This window comes from Folsomia candida, unplaced genomic scaffold, assembly GCF_002217175.1.
Source record: "Folsomia candida strain VU population unplaced genomic scaffold, ASM221717v1 Fcan01_Sc031, whole genome shotgun sequence".
Lineage (NCBI taxonomy): Eukaryota > Metazoa > Arthropoda > Collembola > Entomobryomorpha > Isotomidae > Folsomia > Folsomia candida.
In genome coordinates this window covers 822,073-846,911 of record NW_019091223.1, presented here as the reverse complement: position 1 = coordinate 846,911, position 24,839 = coordinate 822,073, and the positions used below count along the sequence as shown (strand labels likewise).

The 24,839-nt window shown below is 40.1% G+C and overlaps 1 protein-coding gene and 2 long non-coding RNA genes across 4 annotated transcripts; 1 reads left to right on the top strand and 2 right to left on the bottom strand.

Moving 5' to 3' along the window:
* Positions 1–423: 423 nt before the first annotated feature.
* On the bottom strand, positions 424–3,664 carry LOC110860300 (zinc finger protein 808). Its single transcript, XM_035860188.1, has 5 exons — positions 3,604–3,664; positions 2,960–3,446; positions 2,342–2,608; positions 2,187–2,265; positions 424–1,107 (listed from the first exon to the last, which is right to left on the bottom strand). The coding sequence occupies exons 1-5, from the start codon at positions 3,662–3,664 to the stop codon at positions 424–426; spliced, it is 1,578 nt and encodes a 525-aa protein (XP_035716081.1).
* Positions 3,665–18,289: 14,625 nt separating this feature from the next.
* Positions 18,290–19,544, bottom strand: LOC118439178. Of its 2 annotated transcripts, none has more exons than XR_004837269.1 (3): positions 18,892–19,544; positions 18,678–18,764; positions 18,290–18,598 (listed from the first exon to the last, which is right to left on the bottom strand). It is a non-coding gene; the product is annotated as an uncharacterized LOC118439178 (long non-coding RNA). The 2 variants fall into 2 exon arrangements; XR_004837270.1 differs by having other exon boundaries at positions 18,678–18,761.
* A 447-nt stretch (positions 19,545–19,991) lies between these two features.
* LOC110860376 lies at positions 19,992–24,385 on the top strand. The gene is made up of 3 exons (XR_002548953.2): positions 19,992–20,111; positions 23,670–23,809; positions 23,910–24,385. It is a non-coding gene; the product is annotated as an uncharacterized LOC110860376 (long non-coding RNA).
* The last annotated feature ends 454 nt before the right edge of the window (positions 24,386–24,839 follow it).

Genomic DNA, 24,839 nt, shown 5'->3' with positions numbered 1-24,839 from the left:
AGATGAATGAGTAAAAGGGTACTTTTGGATAACCTATGCACAGTACATAAGTTCTTTATGTGCTTCGTACAGTGTAGTAACATCAAAGGAAATTAAATGAATATTCCTCTTAATTGTGCAAAAATTATGGAAAATATTTGCATGTGAGCATATGTACTATTTATGTATAGGTATGTATGCATGCATGTACATATTATTGGTAGCCATTTACTATTTTTAACTTTGATCGGACCACCCCCCCCCCCGTGGGGCCAGGGGGTGTGGTCCAGAATTTTATTTTTGTAGGCAGATGGAATTAAATTCGTCCCAAAGCAGTTTCCTTTCAAAAATTGGACGGGAATAGATAGATCTCATTTCACTTTCTTTTATTAACACTTCTACCCAAGAGTAAAGTCGTAAAATAAATTAAGTTCTTATTGCAAATTAAGGATCCCCTTCCGGGACCGTGCCCCTCTTGGAATTTTTCTTCCCCTCCTTCTTCTTGGTCCTTCTCCCCTTTCTCCTCTGGACGCTTGACCTCCCCCTCTTGAACTTTGTCGCGATCTGCCTTGCCCCCAGAACGCCGTGTACCTTTTTAAGATGGCGTTGCAAGCTTGCCTTCGCCATGTAGCCCTTCCCACAGTGCTCGCAAATGAAGGAAAGTTCCCCCCCTGCGGCCAGAAACTTATCCCGGATGGACTGTAGGGCCTTGGTAACCTTCTTCCTTATCTTGGGGGTCGCCGCCCTCCTGGCCCTTTGCACCCTTTTCCTCCGTCGGGCACTAGCATCCACAGTGTGCACCCGCTTCAAGTGGAGGGCGAGCTCGGCGCTGAAGACGAATCCCTTTCCGCACTGGTCGCAGGGAAAGGGGAAGGGCCCCCCTTGACCATGGGCTCGAATAAGGTGCCTCTTAAGGGTGGCCCGGCCCCGGAAGGACTTTTCGCAGTGGGGGCATTTTCGGAGTTTGCGGACGTACCCAGGGGTGTGGAGGCGGTTGAGGTGGTCGCGTAGTTTGTGCGAGTGTTTGAACGCCTTATCACAGTGGGGGCAGGGGAAGGGGCGTTGAAGGGAGTGGGACTTCAGGTGAGATTTGAGTTCTCCCTTGCGAATAAAGGTGGCGTCACAGGTCTGAAAAAAGGAGAATTTGGCTTAGTTGGGGAAATTAATAAACAAATATAAAAAAGTAGCATCAGAATGATCGAAATGTCCTTTAAAATGACACCATATCTGACAATTACGTATTTTTTAACCTTTAACCTCGTCCTCAAGGTTACGAGGTCAAAAATTTTGATACCATTGGTGAAATTTTCTTTGAAATGATACCCCATGTGAAAATTAAAGTTAAATTTAATTTGGACCATACCATACCCCCTGAGGGGTAGTGTATGGTGTTATGGTGTATGGTCCGATTGGCCCCATTTTCGAACTCGACCGAGAACTAAAAATTTGAAACATAATGTTGAAAACGGGGTTTGATTATGTTAACTCGTTCTGAAGATATCCTGCTTACGGACGGACGGACAAAACGATCACAATAAGCAGACGTCGGATATGAATGACCGATAAAACCTCAAAATATGAATGAAAAATTACCGTAAAAATCCCCAAAATATGACCATAAAAATGATTTTATTTTTTAAATTTTTGGCTTAATTTTTTATATTTTTTCTTGTAATACTTAATTTTTAGCAATAAAACAAGTTCTGGGGTGATTTAATTCGTTCCCAATGAATTAAATCACCTTAGGCGAAAGTGAATGTAAATTTATGCAAGTTTCTCACAATGAATCATTGTGGGAAAACTGACTCTTTTGTCATTTTCTGCTGATTTGGTTGCCAAATCTTAGAATTTGGCCAAAAATGATAAAATGAACGACAAAAGCCCGAAATATGATCGGGAATATGAATATGCCCTAAAACCCTAAAATATGACCAATATGAGAAAATATGCTTTGACCTACGTGACCTACTAGTGACCATAAACATTCTCAGAAAGTTTAGCGACTGTAGGTCGCTAAACTAAAGCTAAGTGGAAAAAGTCATTTTTCATTCATATCCGACGTATGACAATAAGTAGCTGACGTTACTTAATAAATAATGTTATTATTTGGAGAATTTTGGGTTTGACAATAAATACTTGGTAGAAATAGTGACGAGCAACAAGTTTATATGAATAATTATTAACTAGAACTATTATTTCTTCCTTACCTCGCATTTGTGGGGTCTTAACCCCATGTGCCTCCACTTGTGGAAATTCAACCCCCTGAGGGTGGTGAAAGTTTCTCCACTGCAGAGTTACATAAATCGTCCTTAAAAACATATTCATCAATCATTTATATTTTGGGCAAAATTAAATTACTCACCACTCATCGCAAATGCAGGGGTCAGCCCCGTGCTCCTTGACCTTGTGGGCCTGGACGCTGTTCGTACAGGCAAACTTTGCCCCACAGAGGTCACACCCTGGACGGCTGGAGTCGTCGTGGATTCTGAGGTGTTTTTTGAGGAATCCCTCTCTGCTGAATTCCTTTCCGCACACGTGGCAGACGTGTTCCTTGGTGGTGGCGTGCATTCGCAAAGTGTGGCGCGTGAAGGTCAGTCCGAGAAGGTCATTTTGCAATGGTCGCACCTCTCACGTCTCACTTTCTCCCCGAGGTGGCTGGGTTATGGCGAAATAAACGTTTAATTAAAGTTCGTTCTTAGTATTTTAACACGTGTGCAAAAAAATGTTACACGTGTTTTAGCACGTGTTTCTCTTAACTTTTTTTAATCATACAAAATCTTACAAATCTTCCCATGACCGAAGATAAAATATTTTCCTCCGAAAGAACCTTTCAGTGGAATATTTCCAGGAAATTTAGGAAGGTTTTCAGAAATTGTTCCAACAATTTTACAAATTCCGGAGGAAATTTCATGAAAAGCATGTCTCGTGATTTTTTTAAGTCACGACCTCCATTGTTTGATTGATAATAAATATTAATTACCTCTTCGCGATATGCCCTTCGAGGTCCTTCTCGTCCTTAAATCGTCCATCGCACACCTCACAAATCAGAGGTTTGATCCCTTCGACCTTGTGAAGTTCCACGTGGCGCTTCAGATTTTCCTCGAGGGCGAAACTTTTCCCACATTTTTCGCAGGGAAATTTCTTCTCTCCGTCCTCGTACTGAATGACCATGTGGACGGCACGTGCTGCTTTTTTGCGGAACATTTTTTCACAGAGGCGACACCCATGAATGGCGACGTCTTTGTGAAAATGAACCATGTGACTCTCAAAGCGTCGTTTGTTGGCGGTTGAGAAGGAGCAGGTGGGGACAGGACAGAGATAGGAAGAAGGGCAAGGGACGACGCGGGTGAGGTGTCGATCCAAGGAGCGTTTCGTCACGAAGGATTTGGAACAAGTGGGACATTGCAAGGGTGGATCGACTTTGTTTTCTAAGGGGTTGAGATCGTTGTGATTTTCTGCATGGGAATCTGTTTGAGGGAATTTGGATTTTGTTTCGGATTTTGATTTTTCGGATTTTTGATCCAGTGAGGATTTGATGAGGGGGCCGGGAGTAAGAGGAGTAGGGATGCACCGAGTACTCGGCCAGGCCGAGTACTCGGCCGACTCGGCGTGTATTTTTACTACTCGGACTCGGCCGAGTATTGTCGCCCCACTCGGCCGAGTATTTTCTCAATTTTTTGGCCATTTTTTAACAAATTATCTTGTCCATGAAACTTATTTCATGAAGTTTTCTTGCATTTTGGGTTTTGCAAAATATGCTTCGTAACATTTTTGCGTATTTTAAGTCTCAATTAATCAGTGACGACGAAATTGACGAGTTGTTTTTGGACTGTGCCAGCAATGGATATCACCAAACGTATGCTAATGGATTCTGACCAAATTAATTTAAATTGATCACAGATTTATGTGGTTAATGTATCACAATTTTATAGGACAATATCTCCTACATAATGCAAATATCTATCCATTATTTGCAGATATTTCATAGATATTTGTATCCGAATAGGAAAAAAACATGCAGTGAATTTGGAAAATGTAAAATTTGTTAACTTTAAGACACGTTTTCACCTCTTTGTATGCAAATATCTCCGCCAAACCTGTCTACATAATTGTAGCGACAATAGTATCGTCAAAATTAGGTAGATTACGCTGGAAGATATTCAGTGTTATTAAATTTTGCCCAATTTTTATGAATTACTCGGTGCTCGGCCGAGTCTCATTTTTCACTACTCGGTACATCCCTAAAGAGGAGTTGAAATTGGATGGTCAATCCTTTCCAGGGACACTTTTAGAATTTTGATCTCGTTTGGAGGAGGAGAAGTGACCTTTTTTCTGCCCTCTTCTTGATCCGAGAGCGGATTTTTTGCTCTATTCTTCTCCTTTCGTTTTTTCAGTGGGGGCGAATCCTGCCCTCGTTTTCGTTTAGCGCTAGAAGTTAATTAATTTCAACAAACAAATTAGGTAAAGCTGTTAATTATGAAGATATGGAACTATATAATGTCGGCAATTAAGGAAAGGTTCACTCGATCTAATAATTTTTAAGTGAGTCAGCAGAGGTAATTATAGGTTTGGATACCGTGCTGGAATGGTATTGGTGGAGGGCGTTGGGGGCCTATCCGTCCCCCCTGTTGGGGGGACGTCTGGAATGATGCAGAATTCAAATTCCATGCCGTCTTCACAGTCACGGGGAAAGGTATCCTCGCTTTTCATTTCGACAGGGGTGCTAGAGGAGGGTGGTGAAGGGTCTTTATTTTCTGAAATATTTAAAACAGGCAGAGTTGGGAAAAATCCGGATAAGGGATTGGTTATTACTAATCCGGATTAGAATTAGTTAATCCCTAATCCTTAATCCAGCAAAGACAAAATTTTGAAACTAATCCCTAATCCTTAATCCACAATTCTATTCTTGTGAAACTAATCCTAATCCCGGCAGAAAACTCTGAAAATAATCCTTAATAAAAAACTAATCACGATTAAGGATTAGTTTTTTATCAAAAACTACTCTTGTTGCCCATGAATTGCCAGCATTTAGTCTCTCGTTATTATTTTATTGGTTCAACTAATCAACAATTCAGCTGCAACTTTCTATTTTTATTATAAGCTTCACAAAAAATCAATTTCCAAACTAAATTAATTAATGTATGTATATCCCATTTTGCTCCCCAATTAAACCAGCACTGCCTAAATTTCTAAATGTTTCCATCGTCTAAAATAAAAAAGTGAACCGGGATAACTGCTTTTACAAAATTACATAAATTAAGTCTAACGTCCGAATAGTTCGTAAGACTTTAACAAGTTTTGTACGGCTTAAAGCGTGGCTCCATCCGGGAAATGGAAAATGTATTTATTTCTTGCATTTTAAAATTTGCGAAGCTTCATGCTGCTTTCTACGTATGTGTATGTAGGTTTTTGTTGCCTGTACCATAGTACGCTTGACGACTTAATAAATTCAAACTAATCCTTAATCACAGAACTAATCCTGATTATTTAATTCTAATCCTTAATCCAGGATGCTCTTCTACAAAAACTAATCCCAGAAAAATCTAATCCCAGAAAATTGACCAATTCTAATCCTAATCCTAATCCAACAATCCAAGGAAACTAATCCTTAATCCCTAATCCGGAGAAAAAAAGTGTTTAATCACCCATCTCTGAAAACAGGTCCGTTAAAAGCTAGTTTGTGTAATAAAAAAACTTCACTGTAGTTTAACTAAATATGTAATTGAGCTCAACCTGTCGCCCGGAGTACAAATTTCCTCAATTTTTTAATCTGGTCTCCTTCATCACTAGTGTGAAGTTGGCCTTTCCTTTTTTTACTAGTCTCTTAAGCCCGCAATGCGGGCTCTAATCACAACGATTTTATTATTTTATTACGAAAAACGTTCAGTCACGACGCTATGGGCGTGACCACGAAATTCGGTCAGTCAAGACCCTATAGGTGTGACCACGAAAACCGTTCAGTCACGACTCTAAAGGGGGTGCCCACGAAAAACGTTCTTCACGACTTTAAAGGGGGTGGCCACGAAAAACGTTCTTCACGACTCTAAAGGGGGTGGCCACGAAAAACCTTCAGTCACGACTCTAAATGGGGGTGCCCACGAAAACCGTTCAGTCACGACTCTAAATGGGGGTGCCCACGAAAAACGTTCTTCACGACTCTAAAGGGGGTGTCGACGAAAAACGTTCTTCACGACTCTAAAGGGGGTGGCCACGAAAAACGTTTAGTCACGACTCTAAATGGGGGTGGCCACGAAAACCGTTCAGTCACGACTCTAAATGGGGGTGGCCACGAAAACCGTTCAGTCACGACTCTAAATGGGGGTGGCCACGAAAAACGTTCTTCACGACTCTAAAGCGGGTGGCCACGAAAACCGTTCAGTCACGACTCTAAAGTGGGTGCCCACGAAAAACGGTCTTCACGACTCTAAAGGGTGTGGCCACGAAAAACCTTCAGTCACGACTCTAAATGGGGGTGGCCACGAAAACCGTTCAGTCACGACTCTAAATGGGGGTGGCCACGAAAACCGTTCAGTCACGACTCTAAATGGGGGTGCCCACGAAAAACGTTCTTCACGACTCTAAAGCGGGTGGCCACGAAAACCGTTCAGTCACGACTCTAAAGTGGGTGCCCACGAAAAACGTTCTTCACGACTTTAAAGGGGGTGGCCACGAAAAACGTTCTTCACGACTCTAAAGGGGGTGGCCACGAAAAACCTTCAGTCACGACTCTAAATGGGGGTGCCCACGAAAACCGTTCAGTCACGACTCTAAATGGGGGTGCCCACGAAAAACGTTCTTCACGACTCTAAAGGGGGTGTCGACGAAAAACGTTCTTCACGACTCTAAAGGGGGTGGCCACGAAAAACGTTTAGTCACGACTCTAAATGGGGGTGGCCACGAAAACCGTTCAGTCACGACTCTAAATGGGGGTGGCCACGAAAACCGTTCAGTCACGACTCTAAATGGGGGTGGCCACGAAAAACGTTCTTCACGACTCTAAAGCGGGTGGCCACGAAAACCGTTCAGTCACGACTCTAAATGGGGGTGCCCACGAAAAACGGTCTTCACGACTCTAAAGGGTGTGGCCACGAAAAACCTTCAGTCACGACTCTAAATGGGGGTGCCCACGAAAAACGTTCTTCACGACTCTAAAGCGGGTGGCCACGAAAACCGTTCAGTCACGACTCTAAAGTGGGTGCCCACGAAAAACGGTCTTCACGACTCTAAAGGGTGTGGCCACGAAAAACCTTCAGTCACGACTCTAAATGGGGGTGGCCACGAAAACCGTTCAGTCAGGACTCTGAATGGGGGTGCCCACAAAAAACGTTCTTCACGACTCTAAAGGGGGTGCCGACGAAAAACGTTCTTCACGACTCTAAAGGGGGTGGCCACGAAAAACGTTTAGTCACGACTCTATGGGTTTACCACGAAAAACGTCCGGTCACGACTCTATGGGTTTACCACGAAAAACGTTAGGTCACGACTCTAAAGGGGGTGGCCACGAAAACCGTTCAGTCACGACTCTAAAGTGGGTGCCGACGAAAAACGGTCTTCACGACTCTAAAGGGGGTGGCCACGAAAACGTTCAGTCACGACTCTAAAGGGGTGGCCACGAAAACGTTCAGTCACGACTCAAAAGGGGGTGGCCACGAAAAACGTTCAGTCACGACTCTAAAGGGGGTGGCCACGAAAAACGTTCAGTCACGACTCTAAAGGGGGTGGCCACGAAAAACGTTCTTCAGGACTCTAGGGGTTAATCACGGAAAACGTTCGGTCACAACTCTGAAGTATGGCATTGTTCTAACGTTTTAAGAACGTTTAGGCACTTAAAGCAAAAGCCCGCCCTCTAGCCCTGAAAAACAGCCAACATCCGATAGGTGGCGCTTGTAGGTAATTAAAATTAGTAAGGCACAGGTCAAGTGTCAACTATACCGTGGGGCACAGAGGTCACAGGTCAAGTATAGTGGATGTGCCCAGGTCACAGGTTAAATGTCAAATCTAGTGGGTGTGCCAAGGTCACAGGTCAAATGTCAAGTGTAGTGGGTGTGCCCAAGTCATAGGTCAAGTGTAGCGGGTGTGCCCAGGTCACAATTCTGAGTGTCAACTCTGTAAAGTGTCAACTTTATTGGTTGTACGCAGGTCGCAGGTCAAATGTCAAGTCCAGGGGGGTGTTCCAAGGGGGATAGGTCCAATGTCAAATCTAGTGGGTGTGCCAAGGTCACAGGTCAAATCTAGTGGGTGTGCCAAGGTCACAGGTCAAATCTAGTGGGTGTGCCAAGGTCACAGGTCAAATCTAGTGGGTGTGCCAAGGTCACAGGTCAAATGTCAAGTCTAGTGGGTGTGCCCAGGTCACAGGTAAAGTGTCAAGTTTAGGGGGTGTGCCCGTTCATTTGATCAAGTCTCGGCAGATCTAAAGGGTGTGTTTCGTTGTTATCGTGTTCGTCAACGTTTTGACACTTTAGCGAAAAATGCCCTCTAGAAACGAAAAATGTAACATAGTGCCCCAACTGCCGCTAGGTGACATTAGCTTGGACAATGTGAGACACGTGGGTTATCAAGCGCCAAGTTCAACTGGTAACACACACCACTGCACAATTCTTGGTTCTGATTAGTTTGACCGAAGTTAGCCGGTTAAGCCGAACGGTATCCGATTTCCGCCCTTGAATCCCGCGTTTGTGGGGCAACGTGAGATTCGTTTCCCACAGCTCCAAAACTGTTGTAATTCGAACCTCTGGCCTGCCCCCTTAATTTTTGGGGGAATTTGACACTCGCTTTCATTATATTTATTATGTATGTATTATCACGTGAATTAAGTTCCATGGTGCCAATAAACGTACTTAAACCGCCTTAACAGCCAAGAATTATTCAGGTTGATACTTTACCATAATACAACACGTGTTGTATGTTGGGACATGTGTGAACACATATCCCAAGGCAATCCCCCTATACGCATATACATACATACATACATATGCACGCATGAAAGTCGTAATTTCGTCACTAAAATTTCTCGAGAACCAGCACTAACTTTTTCAACGGACCAATTTTAAAAATTACATCTGACCCTGTTCTTCAATATGCATGTAGTCCCAACTCATGCACCGACCCGGCTTTGGGGAAATACCCGGGTAAAGTAAACTATATATGCATATGGACATAAGTCCGAAATTTCGATTTAAATTTCTAGAAAACTAGCATTAGCTTTTTCATGGGACAAATTTTAAAATTACCCCTGTCCCCGCTCTTCAAAATGCATCCGGTCCCAACTCATGCACCGACCCGGTTTTGGCGAAATACCCGGGTAAAGTTAACTATATATGCTATGGACATACATAAATCCTAAATTTCCGATTTAAATTTCTAGAAAACTAGCACTAACTTTTGTGTCGAATAAATTTTAAAAATTACCCCTGACCCAGGTCTTCAAAATGCATGCAGTCCCAACTCATGCACCGACCCGGTTTTGGGGAAATACCCGGGGAAAGTTTGTCCTATATAAAGCTTATTCCCGGTTTCGGATTTAAATTTCTCGAAAACCAGCACTAACCGGGTATTTCCCCAAAACCGGATAGGTGCATAAGTTGGGACTACATGCATTTTGAAGATCACGGGTCAGGGGTAATTTATAAAATTTGTTCGCCGAAAAAGTTAGAAATTTAAATCGGAAATTTCGGATTTATGTCCATAGCATATATAGTTAACTTTACCCGGGTATTTCGCCAATACCGGGTAGGTGCTGTTGGGTGTCTATGCGAACCCTACTAATAATAAATAGTCAGTCGCTGGTTGTAACTCGAGGCGTGAACACCATTCATTTCCATCCGCCACCATCTGCATATATCCACCGCTGCATCTAACATTGGTATTCACACCAGGGCTCACTTTCGATAACGAGAAAGGTGAGTAGTGATCGAACAGAGTGATGGGATATGAATTCAATTGTGGGGGATGGAGAGAGTGTTAGTGGGGGCAGTTGTGCGCCCAGGAACGAATTGGACTCTGTCGAAACACGACTGCCACGACCTTTAAGGACTCAGGTCCTTGACTATGATTTAGTTCGTCGGTTGGAGGCGTCAACTGTGAGACCAAAGACATTATATCCTTCGTTAATTAGTGTCGAAAGCAATGACAGCGCGTCTGGAAGTAATACGCCGCGTAGAGACCCAGCTATAAAACCAAGAAGACAACTTTTTGCAAGGAGGAGAATTAATAGTGAGGACAATGAACCGGTAATACCTCATCTTTATAGTGTATCACGACCTCCATTCGGGACTACTGAGAGGAATGACACTATCTCCAATCAAGAGGATGGTAGCATCAGTATAATTAGCGACGCCAGTGACAGTGTATCAGATACTGGCAGTGTTGTTATTGGGAAGAATGTTCCTTCATCACGGTGGAATAAGGTAATTACTAAATATTTTACTTGGGGAAGGTCAAAGGAGGATTCTGGCAAGAATCCGAATTCAAGTAAGGAGTCGAAAAAGAAGTCGAGTAGCGAGAAGTTAAGTGAGAATTCAGTAAAAGACTCAATTAAGGGCTCAGGCAATAACTTAAGTCAGAGTGCAACTAAGGAGCCGGTCAACGAGTTAAGAAAGGATTCGAGCAAAAATACAAGCAGGGAGTTATTTGAGAACTTGAGTAGGGTCTCTAGTAGGTTATATCAAACAGCGACAGAAAACAACGCGAGGGAAAGTAGCATTTTGGATTCAACTATAAGTTCTGAGCCACATATAATTGCTACTCAGCACGAGGGAAAAACGCCACCCTGGGCTTTTCGTCCGCGGAATCTTGTAACAGGTGCTCCCTTTAGTTTTATATTGCCTAGAACAAATCCTTTATGCCCGACCCCCATACGACGTTCTAATAAGAGATCTCAGACCATGGCGACGGGACGTGCATATGCGGCACCGAATGTGGAGATGCCGAAATATATCCCTCCCTTGTCTAAGGTAGCGCTAAAGCTATTCATCCCAAGATTTGCTCGATGGGCCCAGGCACGCCAAGTTCAGGGCTTAGAAGGGAAACTTTACCTGCCTTTGGCAATAATCAGTCCCACTGCGCAGCAATATTTTCTTATTAATAGCAGTGAGCAAACGGATAATACAATCTCCTGGAACCAATTTGTGGATAATTTTCTTACGAATTGCCCGATGGATACCGATGATGCTAAGACCGTGTTAGAGGTGATGTCAGAGAAACAGTTGGCACAAGAGAAAGGATCTTCATATATCCAAAAATTGCGATCGCGCATTGTTGATGACTGGGTCAAGTATGATGAAAAAGAATTAGTGGCACTAATGGTTAAAGGATTGCATCCGCATATCCAGCAATTCCTTGAATGTCCAGGAATGCCGGATTATTATAATACCCTTATGTCGGTGTTGCGAAAATATGAAGAAAGGGGCTTGCATACATTATATCAAGTAATCCAGCCTGCAGCTGTCAATTCGGAAGTTGGCAACACAAAGATAGTCAATAACATAGAAGCAAAAGAGTATGACCCGATGGATGAAATAGCTGGGAAAGTAGCAGAAAAAATACAAGCAGTAATGAAAATCAATGAACAAGCAAGTGCTCCAAATCGCGAATGGCAACAGTATCCACAACAGAATAATTCACAGCCACAGAGAGGAGCCTTCCGTGGCAGGGGATACCAACGAGGAAGGTATGATGGTGGAGAAAGAGGCTCTCGCGGCGGAGGTCAGTCATACCCCGGCAGGCCAGTTTATTGCAATTTTCATAGAATGGAGGGTCATCACACCAACGAGTGCAATGCTCTTAAACGGAGGCAGTATAATCAGAATGGAGGTGAAAGAAATGAAAACAGGCCACAGGGAAACTACTTAGGCCGGACGGATTGATTCGTCCAGAAGGTGAAAATTGCATAATACAAGTCAACTACACCACAAACGGAGGAACTAAAAATACAAATATTAACCCACTCATTCAGCTACCTATAATTCTAAACGGATATTCAGTAATAGCGCTTATAGATTATGGATCCCAAGCAAGTTTAGTAGACTATAAATATGTGAGTCCTGCCCAACTAAAGTCAAATTCTTCATTTCGGCTCACTGACTTCAACGGAAATAGAATTAGTGATTATGGCGTTGCGGAGTCGAAAATAGAAATTAATGGAAGTACTTTAGTTCATTGCTTTTATGCAGTACAACGGCCCCAAGCAGAAGCCCTGTTAGGAAGAGATTTTCTCCGAGCTTTTAAGATCGATGTTTTAGAGTCACGAGGAAGCTTGCATTCTACCCACTTTGGTTTAGTACCGTTTCATAATAGGAAATCCTCGGGAGCATTAGTTATGCAAATAGCAGCCAAAGATGATTGCAACGACGCAGTTGAGGAACATCAACCTTTTGTATTTGGCTCAAGCACAAAAATGCAGGATAAGCTGTTCAATTCGCTAAAAATAACGGACATGCCTTACACAATTTCCAACATGACGCCAATCATGGCAAAATCCATTCCTGAAAGTGTCATTGACTTCGCGAAAATCAAAGTAGGAAACGTACCGATGCCTGTGAAAGAAAAGCTGTTCAATTTAATACGTACATATCGGAATGTGTTTTCATGGGATACTACACATATTGGAAGAACATTCAGAATGCAATTAGACATCGATACTGGCGATCATCCACCAATTCAGCAGTCACAATTTCCTTACCCTGAAAAAGTTTATGATGAAATTCAAGTTCACATTAATAAGCTAGTTGAGCAAGGATTCGTAGTCGAGGGGCACGGGTCGTGGAGCAGCCCTTGCTTTTTCGTTCCAAAGAAGGATGACCTTGGAGAGAAGACTGCTAAAAGATTTACGGTAGACTATCGGAAATTAAATTCCCATACAAAGAAGATCTCTTTTCCAATAAGTTTGATTGAGGATCTTTTGAACTGGACGAGGGGTAACAGTATTTTTACAACGTTAGACTTTTCGAGCGGGTACTACCAAGTCCCGTTAACGGAAGCCGCACAAGAGAAGGCGGCTGTGATTTCGAGGGAAAGTTTGTTCAAGCCATTGGTCTGTGTTTGGAATTTCTAATGCGCCACAGGCCTTTTCATTCTTGCTCCATATATTGAAATTTCCTAAAGAAATTTGCAAACATTACTTCGACGACCTCATATGTCCAGCTACAACTTACGAGGAAAATTTGAGAAAAATAGAAGACATTTTTAAACGAATGTTAATGGAAAATCTCACGCTAAAGCCCTACAAATGTGACTATTTAATGACCACCTTATGCATGGTTGGGGTAGAGGTCAACAAGGACGGTACGAGACCTAGTGAAGCTCACCTTCGCACCATTAAGCAAATTCAGCACCAACAACTGGTCATAAAGCCAAGAAGATGGTGGCTTTCTTCAACTACTTTCGAAAATATATAGACAACTTTGCAAAAAAGATCGAACCACTCCACGAGTTGTCATTGGTAAAAGGAAACATTTCTCATTTATGGAAGGAGGAGCATAGTCAGTGTTTGGAACATATGAAAGAATTGCTTTTGTCCAAGCCCATTTTGGCATTCTTTTATCCTGACCGGGAAGCGATAGTCCGTACTGATGCGAGTTATGATGGGATGGCTGCATCTTTAAGTCAACTAGAAGATGACAAAGTGGAGCGATACTGTGCCTTTATTTCCAGGACTCTGAAAAAAGCAGAGAAAAACTCATGCTTGCTGGAGCTGACTGCGATATGTTGGGCAATGAAACGGTTTCGCAATTTTGTATATGGAGTTAATAATATACACGGATTGCCATGTGTTGGCATTTTTATTGCATGGGAGAAAGAAAGAACTCAATGCGAGGATGTCACGATTCGCTTTCACCTTGTTAGACTAGAACATCATCGCCATCAAGCATGTTAAGGGATCTCATAATACATGCGCAGATTTTCTGTCAAGATATCCAACGGAGGAGTATGACCCAGCTAGGGACGAGTTACAAGAGTTGCCATTGTTGCACATTGGACTGCGACCGGTACGGACAGAACAAGTGGACGATCCCAAGCTTGCAACGATAATAGAAAAAATTGAACTGGGCTCAAATGTTCCGAATTTTTCAATCAAAGTCCTTCATCATCGCGACTTTTCCAATAACAAATATGCACTGGCAGTACCGCAACAATGGATAGGTGAGATTTTGCAGGAATGCCACGACTCGCCCTCATTTGGGTGTCACATGGGGTTAGCCAAAACATTTTGGAAGATTCGTCAACGCTATTGGTTCCCAAAAATGCGTCAAGTAACGAAGGAATATATTAAAAGCTGTCCATCATGTCAGGCAAGGAAGATACCCAGAAGGAAACCATATGGGAAAATGCAAAAAATACAAGTTAATTCCACTCCATTTTTCCGTGTGCAAATAGATATTTCCGGTCCATACACTCTTAGCTCTAATCGTAACGTGTACATAATTTCGGCATGTGACTACTTGACTAAGTGGTTAGAAACAAGAGCCATTAAGAAAGCGGATACGAAGAGTGTGGTCAAATTTTTAGTGGAGCAAATAGTATGTCGCCATGCATGCCCTAGCATTTTACAATCAGATAATGGATCGGTTTTTACTTCTGCCCTTTTTAAGGAAATGGCACTAGCATTAGGAATTAATCATCTGCTATCAACTACGTATCACCCACAAACTGTAGGCCAGGTGGAAAGGAGTCACCAAGTGTTACATGATAGTATTTTCATGTACTTGGAGGACCCTTTACATACACAGAATGATTGGGATAAATGGCTGTGTCAGATCACGTTTGCTATAAATACCTCAGTTCATAAAGCCACAGGCTATTCACCGTTTTTCATGCTGTATGGGCGAGAAGCAGTATATCCGATCGAGCGAGAGGTGGCAACGAAAAGTACAGACGAAACTGTGGAGGAATATGTAACACGACTCAGAACGGCCAGGCTCATTGCATGTGAACGAATTAGACGAATGCAAAATCAGTATGCAGCAAGGTATGACGAACACAGGCAAGAGCATCCATTTGCGATAGGAGACAAAGTATTATTCAGAAAATATCCTCAAAGAAAGGGTCTGAATCCTAAGCTGTTTGCATTTTATTATGGTCCGTACACCATAATTGGAAAAGTCTCTGAGGTGAATTACGTAATTCAAGCTGATGTCGATCCTGCCGTCACTGAAACGGTGCATGTGGAAAGGCTAAAATTATACATTGCACGCTGTGAGGACAATGCTCTAACCCAAGTCAATGACAGCGAATCAACATTATCACAAGCCAAGTTAAGCGTTCCTGTGGAGGAGGAAACTGAGTTGGGCACAGAAGGAGAAAGTGTAACCCGGAGTTTTAGTCATTTGGACGCAATTGAGGAGGAAAGTAATCAGCAACCGTCAATACAAGCCGAGGAAGTATCAGTCCCATCTATATCTGATCCATCTCCAAGTGCGGATCAACCTGCGTACAATTTGAGACCGCGGAAGCAGGTCAATTATCGCACGTAATGGACGCCATAGTCTTCTTAATATTAATCACCACTCATGTGGCCCACATGTTCCCCAGCCCAACTGTCTCTGTAACTACTGGAATAATGGTGGAAGACTCGGATTTTATTCCCTTTGAGACTACAATTCCAATTATATTCGAAATATCCATTCTTGAAAATAAACAGTTCCCATCTCACATGGAGCACCTTGACGACCGTTTTGATAAAATAATGGAGATATCAAGATCTGCAATACTCCGAGCGCGTCCGTTAGTGTACAATAACGGAACCGCTAGGAAACTTCGAGAATCGGAAGGACTTATGCCCTTAATCGGAAAGGCGTCCAACTGGCTTTTTGGCACTGCGACCCAACGAGAAGCAGAAATTTTAATCAATAACGAGGAAGCTATTTCAACAGCAGTGAGAAATGTGGAAAAAGCATTAACAGAAGAACATCAACAAACGGTCCAGAGAGTAAAATTAACCAAGACGCACATCACTACTCTGGCAGCAGCAGTGGACGAGATACATGACGTCGTAGATCAAGATCGAAATTCGGTGAGAAAATTAGCTAATCAAACCCTTGTTATTCACGACGAATTGGCATTTTTAATAAGCTCAGTGGTGCAGCAAACGCTACAATCCTTATTTAATGAAGCTATCCAGGCCTGCGTGGAGGGACGCCTCCATCGTTACTTTGTATCAGAAGTAACATTGGCACAGCAAGTGAGCCAATTGAACAGAAAACTAGTCGACTATAAATATACCGTGGCGCTGCCATCCGGTCAAATCCACAAATTTTACGAAAGCAAAGGATTAACTATCTGCACTGTGGAAGGAGAAAAAGCAACAATAATCACTGAAATACTTATTCGCCGTAAAATGATATATAAAAGTCTCAGTATCAATCCTCTACCGTTTCTGTACGACACTACAATTTGTCAAATCGATATTCCCTATACTCACATAATATTACGAGGCACTACTTTACATCCTTTAAGAATTCCCATCGATTGTGATTATGGACCTAATAAGCTGTGCCTAATATCAAGTTATGACTTTTATGACACGTTCAATATTAAGTGTCTCGATGTAATTACAAATGACACCACAGTGGCTGCATTGAAGAAACACTGCCACGTTGTGTGCAGACCATATACAAACCCCGTGGTCATCAGAAATCGCAACCAATTAACCATCATATCCCGTACAAAGGAAGCACAAGTCATATGTCCGCAAAATACGACCAGAGTGGATTTGCTGGGAATCGGAACAACTACGATGACAATACCCTGCATGTGTGGACTTTCAGTTGAAAATTACGTCTACCCTCCATTATTTCCTTGTCCCAATGAGGAAGAATTTCTAAGTTCAACCAACATAATTCCAGGCATAATTACCAAATTGGAGGATTTGGTAATGTCAAATAACGACTCAGTAAACGTGTCAACCAATGATGTCAATAACAAATGGAAGAATTCAGTCAGTCATTTGGACCTATCTTTCCCAGTGGAATCATTTCAGCCACCACCACCACCACCGTTTTTCCCAACGTGGCATATTCATGCCCTCCCAATCACAACTTGGACAACGGCAATAACAACTATTGTAGTGGTGGTACTTGTAATAATAACAATACTAATTGGTTGTTATCTGTGTTGCATGCCCAGTCCCACTAAAATATTAGCAACAATTGCACAAAGCATTGGTCCGTCCCTACGAGTAAGTAATATTATTACTGAAGAATCTTCGCAGTTTCAGATTCCACCAGGTTGGAGTGACTAATTTCAAGTACCTGAGGAGACATATGCCAGTTTCTAAAAACGTAATTTAATATTGTGCATATATTATGGTAACGGTACACGAAATATTTCTTAAATACATGATTGAAGTATTTACATACGATATTAAATTAACCAATATACTTAAGCAGGCAAATAAGTCGTGCTGGATCAGTGGCTTAGTTGAGAAGTTTGCCTTTCTAGTTACTCTGGTCTGCACAGGAGGATAGGAAAGGCCAATTTCATTTCACTAATATTTGCAGCAGCTGCTAAATGTCGTTTTTTGGCATGTTAATTCGACATGAATGAATTATTAATGCATAGTTTAATTCAGTGGTATTTTTAATTTTTTTTTTAAAAAAAAGGTTGCTCCATTATGTAGTTATTGAAGTCATTAATACAAAATTGTATAAATATTCATATCATGATTTAAATACAATGGTGCATTGTATTAACTCAATATAAATAGTATGAAGTTTGAGGTATGTAATTAATTTCTAGACTTGGTGCATGTATGTATTTAGTCAATATAAATAATATGAAAGTGGTGAAGTATGAAATGTAAGTAAAATTACAATGCTATAATCGACTCGTGTCAATTGAAATTGGCCGTAAGTGCGTGTTCAGCTTGTATAGAATCTTGTGAATTTTTGAAATACGTAATACAATTAAATAAGTGGCAGCTTTCGTAGTAATATTATGAAGGTTTAAGTTTGAGTTATAATGACAAGTATGTTATGGTAATGCTAATTAAATGCTTCGCAGCATAATTAAATTGTCTTAAATAAGCTAGTAAATATAGTTAATTAAAATTTTCGGGATAATTCAGTAATTTTTCAATGTTGTTTTAGTTAGGAAATGGTCGTAATTAATAATATGAAATGTCTTAAATTTATAATGCTATGATTGACTCGTACAAAGTAAAAGTGGTGCGAATGTGTACTGAGTTGGTATAAATATTATGAATCTTTATTGAAGTGTGTAATGCAAATAGGTGCATCAGTGTCGGTAGCAAAAGTATGATGATGAGAAATACCAATTTATTGTCAAAAAGAAATAATATACATACAGAAGGACATTTGGATTTGCAAGTTAGTTTATTGTAATGATAGTGTAAGTCTAGAGAGCGCATGTATGTATGACTCTTGGCTAAATTGTGTTATTAGTAAGTATTCGTTCAACACAATAAAATCAAATAAATTACTCCTGACCTGCGCCAGCTGAGCAAATTATCCATTCAATTAAAGAGGCCTGTTCGGGTCCAAGGAGGAGCGACAGCAGCGTTTGTTTTGTTGAGGGAAGAAGATCCAGACAATCCCCGCACTTCACAATTTCACCTAATCCAAGGGTGGTGTAGCGCTGTTTAATTGGCTGATGAGAAGCCGAACTGTAAAATAAAAATCAGTAAATAGGTACAATATATGTAACTGTAGTTAAAATATGTGGCATATGGTGCAGCAATTTACCTTCCAATAAGAAGTAGCATCAAACAAATAGTGGTCTGCATGCTGGTGGGTTTGTATGAAATTTTGAAGCTTGAACGGAGTGTGCTGCTGAGAAATTTATTTAAGAATAATGTCAATAATTAGCGGTCACGACTATTTATGTAGATGTACAACATCTACAGTTCGTGTACTTTGTACTTGTTAAATTTAGTGATAAGTGGGAGAAAATGCTTACCTTTAAAATTTGGTGTCCAAACATGTTCACTTAAATGTGTGTATGAATGAGGAAAGATGATTTGCAAAATCGTATTTATCTTATCCACTTATTTGAAACAAATTGCGATGTTCACTTTGAGGCTGAATGTAAACTATTCATTTGAAGTTTGGAAACCAATTTGGAAACCAGTGACCACTATTTGGTCTGTATTTGTCAGTTCACTTTTCGGATGACATCGATGTCGATTAAAAGAATTTTTGGAAGCATAAAAATTATGGCATTTGATGCACAACTCTTTAGTGTCAATATTCACGACTACCTTAGTATGCACTTTTTCAAAGTGTTTTTGTTGTGCGACTCTTTGCCTTGCAAAATTTAAGTTGCAAGGCACACAGCGTTCTGAACCTGCCATATTCTCACTTGAATTGTTGGTAGCGAGTTGGTCGCGGTTGCCGTTATTTGTAAGAGTTAATTGTAAATTATTTATAATTTGATGCACATTAGTTGGTGCAACAGTGGGTTGCAGAACGTGCACGTTATGTCGCAATAAATGCAGTACTTGTTGCAATAATTCAAGATCTATGTGCACGCTGCCCATTTTTAATTAAACTTTACGAAGTGAGTAACGTCCTAACAGCAGCAGAATATTATTATGCACCAGTTGTGTGCAGTAGTTTTACTAATGTTTAGCGTAAGCACGGATTGGACATGATATGTGTTTACATATGTAGTAACTAAGAAGAGAGTAGTACCAACCAAAATGTATGCCAAGTTATAAATAGGTTAGTACTTGTATGTCCATGCACCAGATAAGTTGGGTAAAGAAACATCCTCCGACTTGGAGTAAATCCAAAGAGAGTCAGTTATTTGCTTCATGAATCCAAACTAACCAGGGTTCACATGAGGGTTGCATTTGTTAATGTGTAGGGTTATTAGCGTTAATCATTTATGTAATGGTAAATATCAAACTCTTTTAAAAAGAGTATAATAGTTTGTTAGTTGTAATAATTATTAGCAATTTAACCAAAAATTGTTTGTAAACAAATCAATTTTTTTCCCCGGGGTATGTAGTGTTGGGTGTCTATGCGAACCCTACTAATAATAAATAGTCAGTCGCTGGTTGTAACTCGAGGCGTGAACACCATTCATTTCCATCCGCCACCATCTGCATATATCAACCGCTGCATCTAACAGTGCATGAGTTGGGACTACATGCATTTCGAAGAGCTCGGACAGTGGTAAGTTTTAAAATTTATACGACGAAAAAGTTAGTGCTAGTTTTCTAGAAATTTAAATCGGAAATTTCGGATTTATGTCCATAGCATATATAGTTAACTTTACCCGGGTATTTCGCCAATACCGGGTAGGTGCATGAGTTGGGACTACATGCATATTGAAGAACAGGGTCAGATGTAATTTTTAAAATTGGTCCGTTGAAAAAGTTAGTGCTGGTTCTCGAGAAATTTTAGTGACGAAATTACGACTTTTATGCGTACATATGTATGTGTGTATGTATATGCGTATAGGGGGATTGCCTTGGGATATGTGTTCACACATGTCCCAACATACAACACGTGTTGTATTATAGTAAAGTATCAACCTGAATAATTCTTGGCTGTTAAGGCGGTTTAAGTACGTTTATTGGCACCATGGAACTTAATTCACGTGATAATACATACATACTAAATATAATGAAAGCGAGTCTCAAATTCCCCCAAAAATTGAGGGGAAAGGCCAGAGGTTCGAATTACAACAGTTTTGGAGCTGCACACTAAAAACAAAACCCTGAACGATGAACATCCAAAGATCCAATGACTTCAATGGCAGAGGGACGTACAAAACGGTAGAGAGTTTAAAGCACGTGTCGAAAGATTAAATTCATCAATTGATAATAAATGAAAAGCCCTTGCTAATTGGTGCTTATATGCCAACGATTTTGAAATATTTCTGAAATTGCCAGTCGCATGGGCCGCCGTTTTAAAAAATTTATGCTTGGATTCAAATGTCATGCTCCAATATTGTTTTAAGGGGCCAATTCCTTCAATTGCTTCGCCATAATGAAGAAGATGATTATGTTTGGGCTTCTACAAAAACTTACAAAAACAATTCTGATACTTAAAACAATACTCAGAAATCAGTGACTGTAAATAAATTATTCCACCTTTTGTGACTTTATCTGCCAGCAAAATGACCAGAATTTCTTGTAATAAAATGTACAAGTTCCAAGCGTCATCATTTTCTGGGACCTTATCGCCTATCATAAGTCCCAGAAAAAAAGTTAAACAGAGATTTTGAGAAGAATTCTGACCAATTTTGTTGTCTGATTTGAGATGAGAATATTTAATTAAAGATGGTTTTGTATTTTTATAATGCCTACCGTAATTAAAACTTTCCAATCTATAATTAAATGAATCTAGGGTAAAATACTTTTTTGAAATGCATCGATTTAGGAAGTGTACCATAAAATCAGGCACCACCCCTTCCAATAAATCGTGCATTATGTCAAATACAAAGTTACTTGTAACATGAAAATATGGCAATTCGTTAAAAACAGAGTTAAAATTTATACCAGTTTTAGACAAATCGCAAATTAAAATGTTTTCATTATAATTCGTAATGTTTCTAATTTTACTTTCATCCTGGAAAAAGGATGTTTGACACAAATTTCTGTGCATTTTGCAATATCTGCAAGGAAAATTAGCTGTGAAACCTTCAACAAATCCAAGTAACCCATGGAGCCCTAAATTGTCCCCACAAATTTGCGCTAAGCATACTTTAATATTGATTATTTGATTGCGAATCGAAAAATCAATTCCACCACGCCATAATATTTTAAGTTCATCGACAATTACTTTTGAAATAGTATTTGCGCCTGAACTTTTAAAATCTTCAGTTTTTAGACATGCTAATAATATTATATTATCCGTGCTGCTTTGAGTGTGGCGTGGACTATCGACAATTGAAAAATAAAAATTAGAAAGTTTATGCTTTCCTGCTTTTGACCCAAGAGGATTTGCCACTTCAGCCTCATCATAGTATAAGTTTATAAAAATCGTGTTTTTAGGAAATGTAAACGATTTTGAATGTTTACCCTCCATAAAACAGGAGAAGTATTCAGAATTGTAAAAACTTGTCTGATCTAATGATGAATAAAATCCTGATTTATTAAGTAATTGTTTAATTGAATCTGCTATTGGGACGTATTGCATCGAAATTGAACGGTATATTTGCTTAGTACCTGAATTGGCTTGTGTGAAACTAATACCTGAATCCAAAATAATTTCCTTCGCTTGGATCATAAAGTTGTTTTCCTGCATAAATTTATCCAATTTGTATTTTGACTTAAACGGTTTAAAAGCAGTCATAAGATTTAAAAATTGTTCAAAGATAGTTGAAATTTTGTCATTTTCAGGCTTATTTGTTTTCACAATGTCTTGAGCAATATTACTACTCAATAATAATAACTTCCTGGCAAACCTTTTTATATTACTAAATATATGATCACATGTACTCATCGGTACTTTGCCTGACTTTAGAATACTTGCTAAAATTTGAGACAAAATAATCTTTAAATCCTTCATATCGTTTGTATTTTTACTCTTTGAGCTTTCATTTAAACTCGGAATTTCAGTGGTTGATACTGGGTCAAGTTCACCCACCTGATCTAAATTAACAAAGCTATATTTTTTTAATACATTAGGATGCAATTTATAGATATTTTTCATGTGTCTCAAATAGCTCTTTCTATCAAGTTGACTATCACAATGTAAGCATTTATAAATACTATTTCCTGCTAGTCTATGAATATCTTTTAAATGATCTAACAATTTTTGAAAACTAACAAAACCGAGTCGACACTTGAAACACGGAAATACCTTTCCACTTTTTAAGGCCTCGATAGCTGATAGTATTTGCAGGCGGTGGCCAAGAACTGGAACAATTTCGGATAAGTCATCTCTGGACAGCAAGACGAAAGACCTATTGGTTATTTGATTCTCTGAAATTTATAAAAATAAACGATTTACAATAGTGAAATTGAAATGAAAAAATTACTGATGTTTGCAAACCTTTAAATTTGTCCAGATAACGAGATAACTCGAGCTCCTCTAAAACTCATGTCGCTTCACTGAACTCCATCTCGATAATTTTTTAAAGATGATTGTTATTTAATAGTAATTATTATAAATTCGCAACTATATATTCAGAAATAAAAGTTAACGAATTGGAGAGTGAACGCGAGATCAACCGACAAACTAAAATTGTAGCTTGGCGGTGCATGATGATGGACAAACTCCTCCTTCCAAAGCAGCTTCATTGGAAGCTCATTTTCCTTCAACCAAAGTAGCCGAGTTGCATTAAAAGCAAATGTACCTTCAAGCAGAGCACTTTAACTCTTTTGCCTTGCCTAAAGCACAAAATTCATTTGCTTCAAAATTAAACATCTGAATTTGCTTGATATTTGGCTCATTTTGCTGTGGATGAAGCATATCAAAATGTTGCTTTTCGAAAAGCAAATGCAATTTTTAAGTGTGTGTGGGAAACGAATCTCACGTTGCCCCACAAAGGCGGGATTCATGGGCGGAAATCGGATACCGTTCGGCTTAACCGGCTAACTTCGGTCAAACTAATAAAAAAAGGAAAGGCCAACTTCACACTAGTGTGTTTCATAGACAATAATTCAAGCCAAACTTCATGCACATTTTGCATACACATTTTCATGCAAAATCTCATGCACAATTTCATGATCAATTATTTTGATCAATTATGATCAATGATCAATTATTTTTTGTTCACAGCATCTCAACAATCGTGTCTTCCTCCCCGTCGCCGTCAACATTTTGGCTGCTCTGTACTTAGTCTGCCCCTTGACCTTGACCCTTCCACCACGAAGGCCCCCTTCCCACAGGAAATTATGTAAAATATGAAATTTGTAAAAGTAAATCAATCAATTTCACATAATTTACGGACTTTTACAATGTTAGCAAAGCCTGCGTTAATTGCCTCATTGTATATTTTGCCCACTTTTGTGTCCTCAGATCTGCACAATCCTGCCGCCCGTACGAGTATTCGGACCTTCCGTACGAGTATTCGGACCTTCCGTTCTCCACGAAATTGACCTTTTTCGAGAGCTTCATTTTCTCCCCAACTTCGTCCTCACCTTTGACACCATCTCCTCCAAACTGATCACTTCTTGGGGAAAGTGGGGTGAAAGACTGGGTCACGCCGGAGGTGACGCGACTCGAACTAACACCATAATTCAGAAGTCAATACCGATCAATTTTACGGCGCGTCGTGGCGCCCCAATGTTGTACGAATAGGAAATTAGATTTGTCGGCGGTGCGTAAAAGTCTCGGCGGAGTTGAACGTAATTTGTAAATGTATTTTAATAATGCTCATATACAAAATATTACAAAATTTCGTGTGTAAATAAATGCTCATTTTATGATGATAAGATAAAAAATGTCGTCCGGTGCAAAAATTTTAACGAGTATCGAACCCGCAATCACTGGATCCGCAGCCAATGCATCCAACCTCTTCTCCAATCAACCCGTTAGGAAAATAATCCGCAAATCTTACACTTACAATTTCCCTCAACTTTTTCCGCAAATTTATTCCTCCATGGCGTCAAAATATTCAGATAAATAGTTATTTACCTCTCAAATACTAATTTAGCTCATAAAGTTGACCCGATCTGAGGGAAATTTCGTCACCTCTGGAAATTTTCATGTAAATAAATTAGTAGAACAAGTCGGAGAGAGAACCCAAGCAACCAAAATCTGCAAATATTGTACCAAATTTGTACAACTGGATTATTGCATATTTTCCGTTAAAATGTGAAGCCGACTTGTGCTTATTTTGTACAAGTCGCATTTGCAAAATTCATACCAATAATTTATCACTGCAAGTTTACTTGTACCAAATATGCACAAAATTAACACAAACAAATGTGTACGAATTTTGTGTAA